This window comes from Maniola hyperantus, chromosome 18 (genome assembly GCF_902806685.2).
Source record: "Maniola hyperantus chromosome 18, iAphHyp1.2, whole genome shotgun sequence".
Lineage (NCBI taxonomy): Eukaryota > Metazoa > Arthropoda > Insecta > Lepidoptera > Nymphalidae > Maniola > Maniola hyperantus.
In genome coordinates, this window is record NC_048553.1 from 1,209,583 (window position 1) to 1,228,325 (window position 18,743).

An 18,743-nucleotide genomic window follows, 5' to 3' on the forward strand; every position below is an offset into this window, starting at 1 on the left:
TAATACTTTTTTCAGCGTAGGTACGTCATTATTTTTATCCTAGTTAATAATAAAGTAATAATATTTATCAAATTCAAAAGTTTAGGTTGACAGTAAAACAGAATTCAGGGATCGAAAGTGTAAAATCTTTTGTTATTTGTCAGTAAAATAAAATTCAGAACACAGGCGCAAAATCTTTTTTTTTTATTTGTAGACTAGCGCTTGGCTGCAATCAGACCTGGTGGCAAGTGACGATGCAGCCTAAGATAGAGCGCGCTTGCCTAGAAGATGCCTATTCACTCTTGACTTGAAGGTACCCATATTATTATTGGAGGGGAAAACTGTTTCAACACAGAAAAAGGTTTTGGAAGCGAAACGAAAAGGAGCTGATCTGTCTAAAAATTTGATGTTTTTAAAGCACCTTTAAAATGAGAAAGGTAGTGTGAGATGAGAACCTACAATTTAAAAGTGCGAGCAACGCGTATGCTTTGATATTTCAAAAAAAAGGGGGAATTCAAAAACGAGTATTTTTTGGCGATAGAATCGCGTCATTTCAGCCAGTCAGAGACAAAAAAGTCCAACAGAAACTATTGAGGAATAAAAAGTAACAGCACACTTATCCATCAAACAGCCGAAATCTCTGGAAACAGCAAGTTTTTCGCTCTTGTAAAGTGACAAATATATTATTTGATAATACTAGATGTTAAAGTAAACGTCAAAAGTATGATCAATCAACTTTATTAAATCCTTTAAATATTAAGTAACGATAAATAGTAATATCACGTACCTACTTTAACTTCGACACTCGGCTAAGAAAGGATTTTTGAAAATACAACCCTTAAGGGGGTGGATTAGGGGTTTGAAATTTGTGTAGTTCACGCGGACGCAGTCGCGAGCATAAGCTAGTCTTTAATATAATATCACTTTAATATGTTTATTTAACTAAATAAAAAATTGATTTTCCGAATAAAAAAAAATAGACAATAAACTTGGTGAAGCTGAAAAAACTGCAAATGCCAGAAAATTCATTTCTTCTTTTTATGCAACTGAGGGGCGGATAACTTTACTTTTCCGGGGAAGTTCCTGGCAATGTTTTCTTCTTTGACTGCTTTGAGGAGGTCCCTCTCGCGATTTGTACCCGCTTTGTCCTTGAGGAACACTTGTACGGCGGTTTTTGCCGCTTTCCCTCTTTTGTTGGTGCCTGGTGTTAGTTTTACTTTATACCTGGCGAATGAAAATTTTAAGTTTTTCTTATATTATTCATTATTTTTTATTATATTGGAATCATGTTAGAATTTAGGAATTTGAAAGTGAGTCATCAGAATTATGTTCGAATTTAGGAATTTGAAAGTGAGTCATCGGAATCATGTTAGAATTTAGGAATTTGAAAGTGAGTCATCAGAATCATGTTCGAATTTAGGAATTTGAAAGTGAGTCATCGGAATCATGTTCAAATTTAGGAATTTGAAAGTGTGTCATCGGAATCATGTTCGAATTTAGGAATTTGAAAGTGAGTCATCAGAATCATGTTCGAATTTAGGAATTTGAAAGTGAGTCATCGGAATCATGTTCAAATTTAGGAATTTGAAAGTGTGTCATCGGAATCATGTTCGAATTTAGGAATTTGAAAGTGTGTAATCGGAATCATGTTCGAATTTAGGAATTTGAAAGTGAGTCATCGGAATCTTGTTCGAATTTAGGAATTTGAAAGTGAGTGATCGGAATCATGTTCGAATTTAGAGCCCTTGCCCACGGCGACTTTTTGTAGCGATACAGTAGCGATGCTGTCGCGCGTCCGCATCGATACAGTCGCGAAGCGGTCGCTAGCTGTGTGCCCTCGCCCACGGTCTCAGATTCAGTCGCGATGCAAACGCGATATTGTCACGCTTCTGTGTCGATGCAAACGAGAAAAAATGTTGCACTGATGCTTGGTTCTCTATTCACGCGCCACCCTCCCTCCGTTCTTCCCCCGATGTCATCCGACAAAGTCGCGCGTTTGCATCGATACAGTCGCGATGCAGTAGCACGTTGCAAATGCGACTAACACGCGTTAGTAGTGATGCTGGCGTGCGTTTAGTAAACGCGCGACAGCATCGCTACAAAAAGTCGCCGTGTGCGAGGGCTCTTAGGAATTTGAAAGTGAGTCATCGGAATCATGTTCGAATTTAGGAATTTGAAAGTGAGTCATCGGAATCATGATCGAATTTAGGAATTTGAAAGTGAGTCATTGGAATCATCAGCTAGTTACAAATAATACTCACTTATAACTGAGCAGCGAGGAGTATGGCGCCACCACCGGCACAGCAAACAGTAGCTCGTCCTCCGGGAAGGGGTTGCCAGTTAACTGACACAGCATCTCTGTGTCCGCGTCTGCTCCCGGCTGATCCGTCTGCAAAGGAAGATAGTATTATTTGAATATACAATCCAATCTGGACTGGTAAAGGGGTGGACTGAAAACCGAAAGGTCCGACGGTTCAAACCCCGCCCGTTGCACTATTGTCGTACCTACTCCTAGTACAAGCCTGACGCTTAGTTGGAGAGGAAAGGGGAATATTAGTCATTTAACATGGCTAATATTCTTTAAAAAAAAAAAAAAAAACCAATCCATCAGCCTGTTTGCTTCCACTGCTGGACATAGGCCTTTCCAAGAGCGCGCCACCAAACACGGTCCTCCGCCTTCCTCATCCACCCGATCCCCACCACATTCTTAACCAGGAATAACAGCGCTGCCGGGAACTGGGGGCCTTTGTCTGTTGTAATTACATTACATTGATTTTATATATTATTTATATATATGTATATATTATATTATATTATATTATACTATATAACATTATATTGTATAGTATGTACCTATTAGAGTGTATGTTTATGTATGCCTATATATCTATTTATATATATATATATATATATATATATATATATATATATATTTATAACTACATTGCGACTCCCCGTCTTACAGTTCTATAAGTTCTTAAGTATGGGTTGCCTGGAAGAGATCACTTAAGTGATAAGGTCGCCCTTTGTTTTTTAAGTGTATCCTGTATTCTTACTCTCTATAATTTTAGTAACAATAAAGTTGTTTTAAATTAAATTAAAATTGGCGCTGCTCATTAGAAGTAGTGCCCATACTGACCACGCTGGGCAGGCGTGTTGGTCATCGCAGGGCTGCAGTCTATTTCGCACCAGTGACGCTGCTGCCCGTTTCTGGTCTGTGTTATTATAGCCAAGCCATACGGAATGGTTATCCCGCCATTCTTCGGTCGTCATATCCTCGTTCACTGATTCGCAGGGGGCACCACGTGCAGGTGAGGTTGACAATTGGGGGTACTAACGTGTTAGCCCACCCCCTTACCTTACCCCCCAAGTACAATATACAAGTGAGATGCAAACAAAAAAAAAACCGGTCAAGTGCGAGTCAGGCTCGCGCAAAGAGGGTTCCGTACAACAGTCCTATTTTTTTTTGACATTTTGCACGATAATTCAAAAACTATGATGAAACGGGTGAAGTCCTTTCATATGGATACCCCACTTAATATAGTTATCTTACTTTGAAAATTGAAAATACTAATTATTTGGTTTTCGGATTTATTCCTTTACTTGTGCCCACCTACCTGCCAAATTTCACGATTCTAGATCAACGGGAAGTACCCTATAGGTTTTCTTGACAGATACGACGGACAGACAAACAGACAGACAGATGGACAAGTTAAAAAATATATATTGAATACCTCCGGTTCAAGCTCAGGTTCTTCCCCATCCGACTCTGCCTCCAGTATGAGCGGCGCGGGCTGCGGGATCTTTGCTTGTCTCACTGCTGCTTTGCTCTTCGGCTTGCTCGCTTGTTTCAATGCCTTCTTCGACTCCTTCGAGGCTTTGTCTGGCTGTAAATAATTGAAATCGGTCAAGTGCGAGTCGGACTCCCATACTTAGGGTTCCGTTCTATCGTACAAGAAATAACACTTTATTTTTTTGTAAAGTAAAAACAAATTCACGGATTTTAGGTTTTTTCGTGCCAAATTTCGTGATTCTAGGTCAACAAGAAGTAGGTTTTGATTCCCGCCGAGTTCACAGACACGACAGACAGACAACGAAGAGATCCTATAAGGGTTCCTGTTTCCTTTGAGGCATGGAATCCTAATAATTAAATTAATCTCAAAGGGCAGCGACTGTGCTTTACAGCTAACTAGATGATTCCCGCGACGGTTTGTAAAGTTTGTCGGTTTTGTCGATCTCAACGACAGAGAAAATGCTCTACAAATCCGCTATCTCCTTCTAAAGGTCGATGTACATTATTTTCTGCTGTGTACTGTCTTTTTACCCGACTGCGGCGAAGCCCAAAAGGAAGGTTATGTGTTTGACCTCTGCCGACGCTAGCACCATTTTGAAGGGGTTTTGAGTTATTATTTACTGTTTATAGCTAGATACATTTCAAGTTTTCCCCATAAGAGATCATGCTCCTTACTTCTACACTCCATAGTTTAATAGAACAGTTCTTACCTGTAAGAATTCCATCATTGCAGCGCGGTCCTCATCATCCTGGTTCTTGTACTTTTCTTTCATCTTCTTAAGCTTGCTCTTCTGTCCACGCTTTATCGTCGGCTTTTCTTCTTTCTTCTGTTCTTGCTTCTGCTTTTGCTTCTGTGGTTTGCTGCCTTTCTTGGGCAGAGCAGGGAAGGAAAATGTTTTGTCATCGCCTGAAGAGTGCAAAAAGTATGACTTTTTTTTTAATTTATAGACTAGCGCTTGGCTGCAATCAGACCTGGTGGCAAGTGATGATGCAGCCATAATTAAGGTCCAAGCGCATTTGCGCTGTGCGACGCGGTAAAGTCTTACAAACTCATATTATATTTGCCTTGTCTCGTCGCGTAACGCAGCTCAAGCGCGCTGGGAACTTTCTGGTATTTTTGAGTTTTTGTCAGCATATCTCTGCATAGTCTAAATATATAAAAGGAAAAGGTGACTGACTGACTGACTGACTGACTGATCTATCAACGCACAGCTCAAACTACTGGACGGATCGGGCTGAAATTTGGAATGCAGGTACCTATTATGACGTAGGCATCCGCTAAGAAAGGATTTTTGAAAATTCATTCCCTAAGGGGGTGAAATAGGGGTTTGAAATTTGTGTAGTCCACGCGGACGAAGTCGCGAGCATAAGCTAGTATAAAATAAAGTCGCTTCCCGCGTCTGTATGTATGTATGAACGCGTAGATCTTTTAAACTACGCATCGGATTTTAATGCGGTTTTCACTAATAGATAGAGTGATTCAAGAGGAAGGTTTATAGCTATAGTTTAGTTCTCAAAAAATTAGAGATTCCTAGAGAAATTGAAGTAATGTGAATTAGATCGGAAAAAAATCCTCTCATTTGAGAGTTTCCGAGGCAATGACACCTCAATGACACCACATTAGTATCTACGTTGCACCCATGCGAAGCCGGGGCGGGTCGCTAGTCCTGTATATTATGTACTTACTTCGATCTGAAACTTCGGATATCGTTCTTGTCTTGGATTCTATAATCACTTGGCCGGTTCCGTGGTCCACCTAAAAGAATACACATATTAAAAAGAAATCTGTATAATATATAAAATTCAAAGTCCTGACTGCCTTATATATCCTAAACCGCTGGTTCTAGAGAAAAAAAATTTGGAGGGTGTATTTTTTGTAAAGAGTAGGTATCCACTAAGAAAGGATTTTTCGAAATTCCACCCCTAAGTGGGTTAAATAGGGGTTTGAAATTTATCTAGTCCACGTGGACGAAGACGCGAGCATAAGTTAGTTATAAATACTACGCTATACAGGGTGTAACCAGAACGCATAAGCTAGTATAGAATAGAATAGAATAAATTTTTATTTAAATAAGTTTTTACAAGTACTTTTGAATGATGAATCGTCCAAATAATGTATTTTTACAAAATGACTTCTCACGCGTCATTTTAACTATAATTTTAAAGGTGAACCGTACGTTTGACATGATAGTTGACCCATAGAGTTAAAATGGCGCGCCAGAAGTCATTTTATACGGACTATACCACTGTTTACAACAATTTACAGTACGCGACAGGAAGTAATGTACATACATCGGCATTTAGCATGACGTTTCCGCTTTGTAGAGCGTTGTCCTTGTCACTCATATCTATGTGACGTTTTGTCGGTCTCAACGACAGAGACAATGCTCTACAAAACCGCTACCTCTTTCTTAAGGTCGATGTACATTACCTTCTGCCGCGTACTGTACGCGTACACACTTTGACACCAACAACAAAAAAATACATTTTCTTTTTTCTTTCTTTCTTTCGCATCTGTTATAATAATATGGAGATTAGGAAAGGCATGGTAAACTTAGGTGTTAAAATAGCACCTTTTAAACCAACCTTGATATGTGTGTCGAAAGCTCCCTCAGAACTGTCACTATCCGAATCATTCTCTTTTTCATTCTCCTCTCCTTCTCTTTTCTCCTCTTGTTCTTGTTCATTGTCATCTTTTTCTTGCTCTTGTATTTTCGGTCCCTCTGATTCTTGTCGCTTGTTATCATCATTATCAGTGATGTCTTGTAGTGATTTTGTGTTTGTATTAATTGTTTCTTCAGATATCGTGTGGAGAGTACTTTTCTGTTGTGCCTCTTGGTTTTCTTCTGGCAGTTCATCTGTAATTGAGACTAAATCTTAGACAGACTGACAGTCATACAGTTAATTTGTTAGTCAATCAGTACCATATTATAAACTAGCTGATGCCCGCTACTTCGTCCGCGTGGAATTAGATTTTCAAAAATCCCGTGGGATCTCTTTGATTTTCTGGGACAAAAAGTAGCCTATGTCACTCTCCAGGTCTTTATCTATACCCATGCAAAAAACACGTCAATCCGTTGCACCGTTGCGACGTGATTGAAGGACAAGCCAACAAACAAACACCCTTTCAGATTTGTAATAAGGGTAGTGATGAAATTTTGCACAGCTCTTGTTGGAGTTGACATAAGATCACCAAAAAATTGTAAATCCTTTAATTTTCATCCCTTAACAAAATTGCCTGCAATAAAATAAAAAAAACAAATTCCGTCCGCGTCATGATCTTCAGTATCCTGGACAGAAGTAACTTCAGAGCTCGTATCATTACTGACGATGATACTCTCAATTAAGTTATTTTATACAGCTGTAATACAATAGATGGACAATACAAACCACACAATGGAAAGGACCAGTAGGCAAAAGGTGTGTTGGAAGGCCATCCAAACGGTGGGCTGATGAGATAGTACAAACTGCAGGGAAGAACTGGTTGTATCTGGGCAAGGACAGGGAGAAGTGGAAGAGGTTGGAGGAGGCCTTTACCCGAAACGGGGCTCATGTTCCATAAATTAATACAAAAATTAGCGTTCACTTACTAACCATACTAAACTAGGAAAATAAGTAAAATTGTACTTACTAACAAAACTAATCTACTATGTAACTAACTAAGGAACACGAGAATAAATGGCTTTTTATTTATTTACTAGCTTATGCTCGCGACTTCGTCCGCGTGGACTACAAAATTTCAAAACCCTATTTCACCCCCTTAGGAGTTGAATTTTCAAAAATGCTTTCTTAGCGGATGCCTACGTCATAATAGCTATCTGCATGCCAAATTTCAGCCCGATTCGTCCAGTAGTTTGAGCTGTGCGTTGATAGATCAGTCAGTCAGTCAGTCAGTCAGTCAGTCACCTTTTCCTTTTATATATTTAGATTATTTTATTAATACAATACTTCATGCTTACCTTCACCGTCATCAGACACGATGATTTCCTGTTCCTCTTCAGTATCCTGGACAGAAGTAACTTCGGAGTTGGTGTCGTCACTGGCGATGCATTTCCTTTCGTCTCTGTGCTTTTCTATACAGCTGTCTTCCAACTAAGAAAACAAACAATCTCTTATAATTTTACAATTTTTTTGTCTTTATTTTTATAATTTTTATGAGTGTTTTTACCTACACTTCAAGGAGATTTCTAAATAATTTTAAATACATATCAAAAATTGCGGAACCGGCAGGATTCGAACCTGCGTCTTCTGGGTTCGCGCCAGACGCCTTGACCGTTAGGCCACGGTTTCGCTTACTGCCAGTGACGTTTGTGATAATATGTAAGTTAACTCAGTACTGAAGCGACTGTTAATGCCATCTAGTAGCGTCACTTTGCAGTTATCGAAACCACTTTCAAATGCCCATATTAAAGTTTTTGTCTTTGTTCCTAGTTTTGGTTATAGTCGACGCATTTTAAACTGAGTCGTCGACTTATCTGTCCGTTTCGCTCGCACTTACCTACGACCTGTAAGTGCGAGCGAAACAGACAGATAGCTCGACGACTCTGTTTATAATGCGTCGACTATAGGCTGATACCAAGACATCTTAAATGACGTCACCAAGGTTAGGAGCATCTATAAAATTAGTAAGGAAGTAAAACAACTATTATATAGACTAGAGGTGCGATAATTGATCATATAAATAAACTCATCCACTTTATTTACCCTAAACATAAAACTGAAGCCAAACTGAAGGTGCTCAGGTACCAAGTAGTTCTTTTTGCCTCGAATCATGAAAGACCCAGTGGTCAGGTACTCGCCCGTTGGTGCAGACTTGGATACTTGGTGTCCATGTACCCACCAGGCGCGAGTTAGAACTTTGGCTTCCCAAGCAACACTGTTAAAGGAAAATATGATTAAAACTGAAAATGAAAATGAAAATGAAAAATATTTATTTAAACAAAACATTTTGACAATTTTAACATTGTCTGATGGTACCCACTCTAGGTAGTCCTGTGCGCATTAACAATTAAAGAAAGAAGAAAGAAAGAAAAGACGTTTATTTATAATTAGACTAGCTTATGCTCGCGACTTCGTCCGCGTGGACTACAAAATTTCAAAACCCTATTTCACCCCCTTAGGAGTTGAATTTTCAAAAATCCTTTCTTAGCGGATGCCTACGTCATAATAGCTCTCTGCATGCCGAATTTCAGCCCGATCCGTCCAGTAGTTTGAGCTGTGCGTTGATAGATCAGTGACTCAGTCAGTCAGTCAGTCAGTCACCTTTTCCTTTTATATATATCCCGCCCGCGACTTCTTAGTAAAAGATTTAGGTTTTTGAAAACTTGACTTTCGTAATCATGCATAACTTTTTCTTACCCCCAGCCTTAAAGGGTTGCCGAATGTAAATAGGGAATGGAAGAAGGTCGAAATCATGGGAAAATGCTATTGTTATGACATACCTGTAAGCGACAGCAGCTTGCCCTGCCTCACTGAGGGTCCGGGGTGGTGGTGGACCAGAAGGACACTTAATAACTACGGAGGAGGCCCCTGTTACTTCCGCGTGCACGTAAATATCCGTTGATCTCATGTAACGTTTCACTAGCAGCTCGTTTTGTTGCTGATCGCGACCTCCTATTACCTGTGACCAATACAGTCTACTTGTAATATTTTTGACCCCTTTATCATGACGCAAGACTTGCCAGAGACTTCTCTCTATCACTGTGTGTATGAGAAGGACAAAGATAACTAGAGTAGCCTTAGGAAACTAATAATAATTGCAAAATGGATAAAGAAAACAAGGAAGGACACCAGTATATTACCTATGTCCTGTTAATTATCCTGCTAAAATATATCTATATATATAAAATTCAAAGTCCTGACTGACTGACTGACATAGATATCAACGCACAGCCTAAACCACTGGTCCTAAAGACATGAAATTTGGAGGGTCTATTCTTTGTAAAGAGTAGGTATCCACTAAGAAAGGATTTTTCGAAATTCCACCCCTAAGTGGGTTAAATGGGGGATTGAAGTTTGTATGAAAGTCAGTCATTTTTCAAGTTATTTGCATGAAAATTGGTATTTGGGTTTCCGGTCACAAATGAAGAAATACGTGTTTCAGGATTTTTGGAAAATTTGCCCATAAGGGCGGTAAAATAGGGGATGAAAGTTTGTGTGGGAATGTTTTAATTATTGATATTATTAACTTGAAATTTGGAAAGTAGGTTTTTTCTTGAGGTTAGGTGTCAGCTAAGAAACGCCTATGAAAAAATCCTCCCATAAAGGGATGAAATGGGGGTTGGAAGGTTATAATTATGTGTTATTCGGTGCTGTTCAGGGTGCGCGTCAATGTTATAATGTTTGTTTCTGAAAAAAAATGCCATTTGTTTTTTTGTGAAGCGGGTGAAACCGCGGGCAGAAGCTAGTTTTTTTAATAAAATTATAAATACCTGAATTATTCATTTATTTTTTAATCAAACCGATTAAATACTGAAAACATCCTAATACACAAAACTAAACAACAACACAAAAAAAGAAACTTCACAAAACGACGTTAAATACAACATTGGGATTAATAAAACTTTTGTTTCAAAATCTCTTTTATATTCTGTATTGACTTACTAAGTAATTATCAGATGAGATGAACCAGAAGAATTTCTCGAACCAGTAAGTCTTTCTCGCTTTGGTAATGTTGCTGATTGTGTGAGCCTCTTTCAACGTTTGTTTGGTTTTCCTTTCAGCACTTTTAAGCGCCTTATCCGCGGACTCTACAGTTTTCTGCTGTTTCTTGGCAGCGTTGCGTTTTTGGTCGTAATACCTAGAAACAATTACACCACTAGTGAAGTTATCTTTATTTTTAGGGTTCCGTACCTCAAAAGGAAAAACGGAACCCTTATAGGATCACTTTGTTGTCTGTCTGTCTGTCAAGAAACCTACAGGGTACTTCCCGTCGACCTAGAATCATGAAATTTGGCAGGTAGGTGACCCTTATAGCTGGCTTTAGGGGAAAAATCTGAAAACCATGAATTTAGGGTTAGATCACACAAAAAAAAATCAATTGTGGTCATGAACTAATAATTAGTATTTTCAATATTCGAAGTAAGATAACTATATCAAGGGGTATCATATGAAAGGGCTTTACTTGTGTATTCTAAAACAGATTTTTATTTATTTAAAAGCATCATAATTTTTGAATTATCGTGCAAAATGTCGAAAAAATACGACTGTAGTACGGGACCCTCAGTGTGCGAGCCTGACTCGCACTTGGCCGGTTTTTTACTGTTTACAACAACAATAAGTACACTAATGATTTTAAGCTACGCCAAATTAACCGTGGTATGTACCCGTTATCTACATTAAAATATAAATATAAGTACACATTTTTAAGTCATACTTTATTACTTTTTATGAAATAAAGCTTTCTTTCGGTTTGGTAGGTTCACCATTTATGTAAATAAGGAAAAATATTGGACTCAATAGAGTGCCTTGCGGTACACTTTTATAAAGAATTGTACTATTTAATTTAATTAAATATTAGGCGCCATATGTTAATCATTTGGCTAAAGATTACACATAAAATTACTATGCTTATGCATGGTTAAGTCCCCAAACAATGATCTGAATAGTCAAAAGCCTTTCAAAAAACTACATAACAAAAAAAGTTTTGAAGTGTGGTACATTACTTAACTTACCTTCTAGCGTTAGCAAAAGCTGTCAACGACAGGTCTATATCAATCATCATCGGTTTAAGTTTTCCTTTCTCATCACCATCATCATTTTCATCATCTTCATCGTTGTCGTTATCATCATCGAAATCATAAGGATCTTTAAGTAGCAGCGTGATGTGGTTGGTTTTAAGTTTGAGTTGTTTGATGGCTGAAGCCACTGGGTCGTTGTTGTCTTGCGCAGTTTTAACTAGGAGTTGTATGTCGTCCCAGGACATCTGAGGGTGAAATTAACCACATTATATTGAAGTGTATTTGTCTGTTGGTTTATTGGCTTGTTGATTTGACTTTATTGCTTCGTTATCATTTTTTATTGCATGGTTATAGTTAAAGACCTGGAGAGTGACTTGTGACATGACTGAAAATCAAAAAGTTCCCACGGATTTTTTCATCACGGATCATGTCAATAGAGCTGTTCTTTATATTGATATTTACAAAAGCTTACACAAGCCTAAATCAAAAAATAAATAAATAGATTACATAATGAAGTCACCTGATTAGCAATAGCAGTCTGTATGGCTAGCCTAGCTTGCTCCACCAGCGGCTCGTTTCGAGATATCATCTCTGCAGCTTTCCTGTCTTCGAGCTGAACTCTTTCTAACTCCGTGATTCTTTTCTCGTGATCTTTTCGAACGTTCTGGAGTTTCTTCATAGCTTCACGTTCTACATGAACTGTCTGTTAACAATATGGAAATCAATGGGTTTTAAGCGGGAAAAAACCTAAAATTTGTAATCTAAACTTAAACTGTTGATAGATTTGAAAATGTTACCATTACGATTTGAGCTGTGACAGCACATACTAATGGACAAAATGAACGCAAGCGTAGTGAGTGCAATTTTTTTTACAAAGTTAAAATCGAACTAAAGACAATAGGCTACTTGACAATTTTTTTAAGTTGGTCTTAAATGGTTAATATTTGTCCTATTATATCAAAAAAATTAACACTATATTTTTTTGCGCCCTAAAAACCGTAAAACTTTAATTTAAAAAAATATTTTTCTTAGACAGGTGAAAACACTGTCGGCCATGTTTGGCCGATAGATTATCTGTGCTCTGACGTCATGCATTTGTAAACAACAGTATAACCCTGGGTTATTTATTTTTAAATTAAAGTAGTAAAGTATTTTTTTAAATTAAAGTTTTACGGTTTTTAGGGCGCAAAAAAATATAGTGTTAATTTTTTTGATATAATAGGACAAATATTAACCATTTAAGACCAACTTAAAAAAATTGTCAAGTAGCCTATTAATATTTGCAAGGCAATCTTTGGAATAAAGTTTAAAAACAAAACATTTTTGTTAAAAACTGTCACAATTTAATTTTTTTTGTGTAATGTAACCACAAATTCACGGTTTTCAGATTTTTCCCCGAATGTCAGCTATAAGACGTACTTACCTGCCAAATTTCATGATTCTAGGTTAACGGGAAATCCTATAAGGGTTCCGTTTTTCCTTTTGAGGTACGGAACCCTAAAAAGCAAGAATACCTACCCAATTTGAACACATAGTATCAAGTGTGAATGTATGTCTACCTTGAGATCAATTTTTTGTCCCTCCAAAGCAGAGAAGAACTCGTCAACCGCTCTGTCGAAGGTATCAAACTCTGCATACGGCTGATCCTTGTTCTGCCGGTACAGCATTGGATTGAACTCCTGGTTGGTCAGTAGAAACGTCGAGCCACCTTCGGGGTTCGGACGGTCTTCTTTCTTCTGGATTATGTAGCCCTTAGAGAAAATAAAATAAATAAAACCCTCAGCTATTTATTAGCTTATGCTCGCGACTTCATCCACGTGGACTACACAATTTTCAAACGCCTATTTCACCCCAGCCTACGTCATAATAGCTATCTGCATAAAATTTCAGCCCGATCCGTCCAGTAGTTTGAGCTGTGTGTTGATAGATCAGTCAGTCAGTCAGTAAGTCACCTTATATATATATAGATTTTATTCATGTTTAAATTCCGAAAATAAAACTGTGGTCTCAAGACATAATAGAAATGGCCATCTCTCATTAACATCGAAATAATGTCATTTTGGCGTTAGCCGATATAAAAATATACCACCAGCTCGAAACTTCAGTCTAGCGCTGACGTCGCTAAAATGGCGGCCACACGCATTAGCAATTTGCGGGACTTCGTACGCGTGAATTTCGGTTTTAAAAATCCCGTGAGAACTCTTTGATTTTCCGGGATAAAAAGTAGCCTATGTCGCTCTCCAGGTCTTTATTTATACACATGCAAAAAATCACGTCAATCCGTTGCACCGTTGCGACGTGATTGAAGGGCAAACCAACAAACAAACACACTTTCGCATTTATAATAAGGGTACTGATAACGTCAATTTATCAAACATACCTTTGCAACCTGGGTTTTCCCAGTTTCAATGAGCATTTCCGCCTGCTTCAGAGCTGTGAGCAACTTATCCAAGTGTTGCTCTACCTGGAAGCCCTTGTTAGGGTCGGCACTGATCTTCATGGTTCCTGATAAGCCATTTTCTTGTAGCACATGGTCTATTACTGCTGCACCATATTCTAAAGGGAAATGCAATTGATTAGAGAGAACAAAAGATAGAAAGTATTAGCACAGCATAAATCTAAATATATAAAACGAAAAGGTAACTGACTGACTGGTCTATAAACGCACAGCTCAAACTACTGGACGGGTCAGTCTGAAATTTAGCATGCAGATCAGATAGCTATTATGACGCATAGGCATCCGCTAAGAAAGAATTTTTGAAAATTCAACCCCTAAGGGGGTGAAATAGGGGTTTGAAATCTGTGTAGTTCATGCGGACGAAGTCGCGAGCATAAGCTAGTACATTATAAAGACAACACCTTTGATATTTGTGGATGGGCCGGTTTTACAGTCGTAACAACTACATAATTATCCAAATTCCAAATGACTGATTAAGCAAAATAATATAATTAAAGTTTGTTTTACTGACTTCTGCCAGACGATATAAGCTTATACACTAAGTACACCACATCTATCCTCTGTGAGAATGCCCTGTAGGTGTCTTTATTGATCAACTGTACAAAACATCTGTTTGTAGGTACAGTTGGTCGATGGTTTGCAATCCATTTTGTTTGGACACAAAGTGCAACCCATGCATTTTGTGTGTGGAATTTTTTTAACAGTAACCGTAAAGGAACTTTAAACGCCTGTCATGCAACTGGACTTTAATACCTAATTTAATAAAAAACTTAGCGTTATTGTTATACTACCTAAACACAATTCAATACCAATAACCATTTGCCTCATTTTGTAGTTTTGGTTATTTAGTATTTTTCAAACCCGCAATGTATAGCGTGCAAAACTCGGGTCAATGCCCCACCTACGACGTAGCATTTACTCCGAGTGGCTTACGCAACATTCGTTGACCTCTAGCGTCAGTCAGATGGTTGATATTTTTTTTTCGCTTTTTGGTGGTATCATATCAGTGATGATCAGTACTATCATCTGTTTTCGTTTTTGCCAGCGTTCTGGTTACACCCTGTATAGTGTAGTTAACTTGACAACTCACCCAAGTTAGGATTAAGTATCTTTTTAAGGTTGTCTCCTGGTCTACTGTTGGCGAGTATTTCCTTCAAGGCATCTGCGCTCGGCGCCTCGTAGCTAGTTTTAGCTCTATCTAGTGGATATTTCTCTTTTACAGCAAACCTACAATTATGAAGACACATGTAAAGGTCTTCGCACATTACGTAGACTCGACGCTGGCTCCACTCCGACTCGACTCAGAGTAAACAGTAAAGCATGGGAATGTGAACTTTATATCCTTTTCCTTACAGCGATTATGCACTTATCCGATCCGAATACGTGAAAAAACGGATATAAAAAATATTTACGACATAGGTCATAAGCTAGCATACGAAACAAAAAAGAACGTATTTTCACGGACTCAGATCGGATGTGTGCGTGACCCCTGTTACGGTGAAATTCTCAACATTAAAGTGTGTATTGAATATTGGAAATTCCAGCTTAAGGAACATAGTATAAAGCTCACATTTCTATATATTTTTATGACTCATAGAAGTGAGTCAAGATGGAGTGGAGTCAGAAGTGAGTCAAGATGGAGTGGAGTCAGCGTCGAGTCTGTGTAATGTGTAAACAAACTCAATGCTGATCTTCTATTTCACTTTTCAAACACTGAATGATTTTGACATTTTTGAATTGGGATTTTGAAAAAACGTAAATCTATGTGGGCATGAGGTAGTAACATCTAAGCTTCGCTTATCGCTTTAGCGATAAGGCCGCCTACTGCTATTAAATTAAGATCCTTGTATGTTTTTATTATGTTTACTTGTGTTGTGTGCAATAAAGTATAAATAAATCAGTACCCTAATTATAAATGCGAATGTGTGTTTGATTGTTGGTTGGTTGGTTTGTTGGTTTGCCCTTCAATCACGTCACAACAGTGCAACGGATTGACGTGATTTTTTGCATGGGTAGATAGATGGATAAAGACCTGTGGCCCTACCGCGGTAGTTTGACAGCTACGATGTCACGATCGCAATCATCTCTGATTGGTTAATGCTCGCTCACTATTGGTTACAATGCATTGTTGCAACAAGAATGGCACAAATTCAGCCAATCAGAACAATTGAGATTGTATTAATGATTGATGCAGGTTTTAGACAATCGCCCTACTGGAGAGTGACATAGGCTACTTTTTATCCCGGTAGATCAAAGAGTTCTCACAGAATTTTTAAAAACCTAAATCCACGTGAAACAAGTCGCGGGCATCAGCTAGTATATAATAAAGAAAATGTTTACTTACCTAATTTTATCGCCTTCCACATGCGGCCTCAGTACATTCAGAATGGTCCAATCACAGTCAGTCAGTACGATGTTACCCCTGTCATATAGCTCCAGTATGACATGGTACGCCGCCTCGCCACTGCCAAATTGTAGGTCCACTATTCTGTCTATACCCAGCTGGTTTAGCTTCTCTAAGCGTTTGTTCTTTAGATGCTTTCTGAGCTGAAATTTGGCTTTTGGTTAAACGTAAAACAACCTTATGGCGAAGATGAATGAGATAACATGAGATGGCTCCCAGTGATATCACGGGCCGATCGGGAGCGCGAACATCCCGTGCCTATTTTATATTGACACATGCCTAGTTACTTGCTGGTGCTCTTTTGGTAGTAGGTAAAGGAATTCCAACCCAGTACATATATCTAGGCTTTAACGAATCAGATCTCTATCTATTTAATCTATTCTATTGAATATTTTACATTTATATCTAATATGTCTTTCTATCTAACTACTTAACTATCTATTTATCTTTCTACCTATCTATATAACTAATCCATCGAACTACATATATAATAAAATTATCCACTATCTATTTATAAGTTTAAAACAGATTTTTATTTATTTTTATGCATCATAGTTTTTGAATTATTGTACAAAATGTCGAAAAATACGACTGTAGTACAGAACCCTCGTTGCGCGAGCCTGACTCGCACTTGGCCGGTTTTTTTTAATGAATGAATGATTTAAGTAAAGTACAACAAAAATATGAAAGAATCATTTAAAACCTTTCAAAACCTATTATTAGCTTCTAGTTATTTAATTTCAATATTATTAAGATCAATTTAAGCTGTTGGTTTTCAAAATAAAATAAAATAAAATATCTTAAATGAAAAAGTTATGAAAGAAGTTGTATTCACTTAGTACTTTTAATAAATAAAAAACAAGCTGTTGTATGTAAAAAGCTGTTGTATGAACAGTGCAAGAGCTCATGTGTGAATTGGAAACTATTGAGCGATTGAATGATTTATGGTGCGACAAAGTTTGTTAGATAATATGATGTCATACTTGACTGAATAAGATACTTCAACTTAAGTAATTAATTAATCTTTAGTAATTTTTGAACCGTAGACTGGCCCAGTACATTAAAATCAAATTGACTAGAGAAAATAAGAGTTGTTCAAACCTTCATAGTAAATCCTGATGGCGCCACATTCTTGGGCCATTCAAACTGCGTGGTATGGAACCTATTGCCCGACTCAAGCAGCAGTACAGACTTCTCTTCTGACCTCTGTAGACGTATGACATAGGTTCTATTGTCTATGTCGTAGACTTGGTTCACTCGCATACCTATTAGCCTGCAAAAAGTTTTCAAATGGTGCGTTTCTTTAAAATACAATGTAAAATCAGTACCTTCATTATAAATGCGAAAGTGTGTTTGTTTGTCGTTTTATTGGTTTGTCCTTCAATCACTTCGGAACGGAGTAACGGATTGACGTGATTCTTGCATGGGTATAGCTAAAAATTTGGATGAAAAACATAGGCTACTTTTTATACTGGAAAATCAAGAGTTCCCACAGGATTTTTAAAAACCTAAATCCGCGCGTACAAAGTCGCGGGCATCAGCTAGTAAGTAATAATTTAAAAAAAATATACTATTGATGTTGAAGAATTGTGCAATTTGAATTTCATAACATTTATAGGTACAACTTAGTGCAATTTAAGATCACTTGACAACTTAACTTTTATTATAGTGATGTTTTTAAAGCTTAGCAATGTTCACTCCCATCTCATCTCGTCATTTTTGCAAAGTTTTGTGGACGTATACACAAAAATTTATATATAAAAAAACAACATAGCCTATAAATTCAAACCCACAGAAAACTTTATTTTGTTAGCCAATGGTTAAATGAATTAAACAGACCTTACCTTTGTAATTCAGCAACCATGCACACTATATCGTAAGTATTGAAACGGTTCTTCATTTTGTATTAAAGTTAAAGACTTTTGGAACTAAAGTAAATAAAAAGATACGTCTGATGTTGACAAAGTATTCTGCAAAGGTTTCGCTCACAAATGTCCTACTTCCAGAGTCCTAGAGATTTCAACACTTGATATTTTATTTTAAGATACTCCTTTCCCGAAATAATTTATAATAGAAATTCATTATTTTTACAATAAATTAGGATTTTTGCTACGTTTTATTTAGGTTAAAAAAACTTGACATTGACATCTCACAACATCTCACATTTTATTGTATTAAAAAAAAAAAAAAAAAAAAAAAAAAAAAAAAAAATCTCACATCACCGACATTGACATTTGGATTTGAAGAATTTTGACAGTTTATAAAAGTAGGTAGGTACCTACTACCTACCTAACGCCATGCCATACTCACAGTCACAACCACAACTCACACAGGTGAAGAAAATGTGTTCTGTGGCCTGAAGACCTCGTGAAGACCATGAAGATCATATGAAGATGAAGACCTCACGTAGTAGTACATCCAAATTCTTTG

The 18,743-nt window shown here is 37.5% G+C and overlaps 2 protein-coding genes and 1 non-coding gene across 3 annotated transcripts in view; all 3 read right to left on the reverse strand.

The window, feature by feature from the left end:
• roh (reduction of Rh1) overlaps window positions 1–18,743 on the reverse strand; it is a 135,627-nt gene that overhangs the window by 108,822 nt on the left and 8,062 nt on the right. The window lies entirely within an intron of this gene.
• Window positions 702–18,473, reverse strand: Clbn (Nuclear export mediator factor NEMF homolog Clbn). Its single transcript, XM_034977876.2, has 18 exons — window positions 18,158–18,473; window positions 17,415–17,586; window positions 16,254–16,456; window positions 15,000–15,136; window positions 13,832–14,007; window positions 13,011–13,202; window positions 11,972–12,154; window positions 11,446–11,696; window positions 10,376–10,571; window positions 9,214–9,392; window positions 8,477–8,648; window positions 7,732–7,864; window positions 6,359–6,630; window positions 5,459–5,528; window positions 4,483–4,679; window positions 3,714–3,866; window positions 2,241–2,368; window positions 702–1,203 (listed from the first exon to the last, which is right to left on the reverse strand). The coding sequence occupies exons 1-18, from the start codon at window positions 18,211–18,213 to the stop codon at window positions 1,005–1,007; spliced, it is 3,069 nt and encodes a 1,022-aa protein (XP_034833767.1). The 5' UTR covers window positions 18,214–18,473; the 3' UTR covers window positions 702–1,004.
• On the reverse strand, window positions 7,991–8,062 carry TRNAS-CGA (transfer RNA serine (anticodon CGA)). The gene has a single exon. It is a non-coding gene; the product is annotated as a tRNA-Ser (tRNA).

What these genes read in the sequence shown, in the direction of transcription:
- Clbn (XM_034977876.2), bottom strand. Translation starts at nt 18,213, where the DNA reads ATGAAGAACCGTTTCAATACTTACGATATAGTGTGCATGGTTGCTGAA. An exon ending in CTTTCGACACACATATCAAG is followed by an intron (nt 5,529 to 6,358) that starts GTTGGTTTAAAA and finishes GTATTCTTTTAG; the next exon opens with GTGGACCACGGAACCGGCCA. An exon ending in TCCTCGCTGCTCAGTTATAA is followed by an intron (nt 1,204 to 2,240) that starts GTGAGTATTATT and finishes TTCATTCGCCAG; the next exon opens with GTATAAAGTAAAACTAACAC.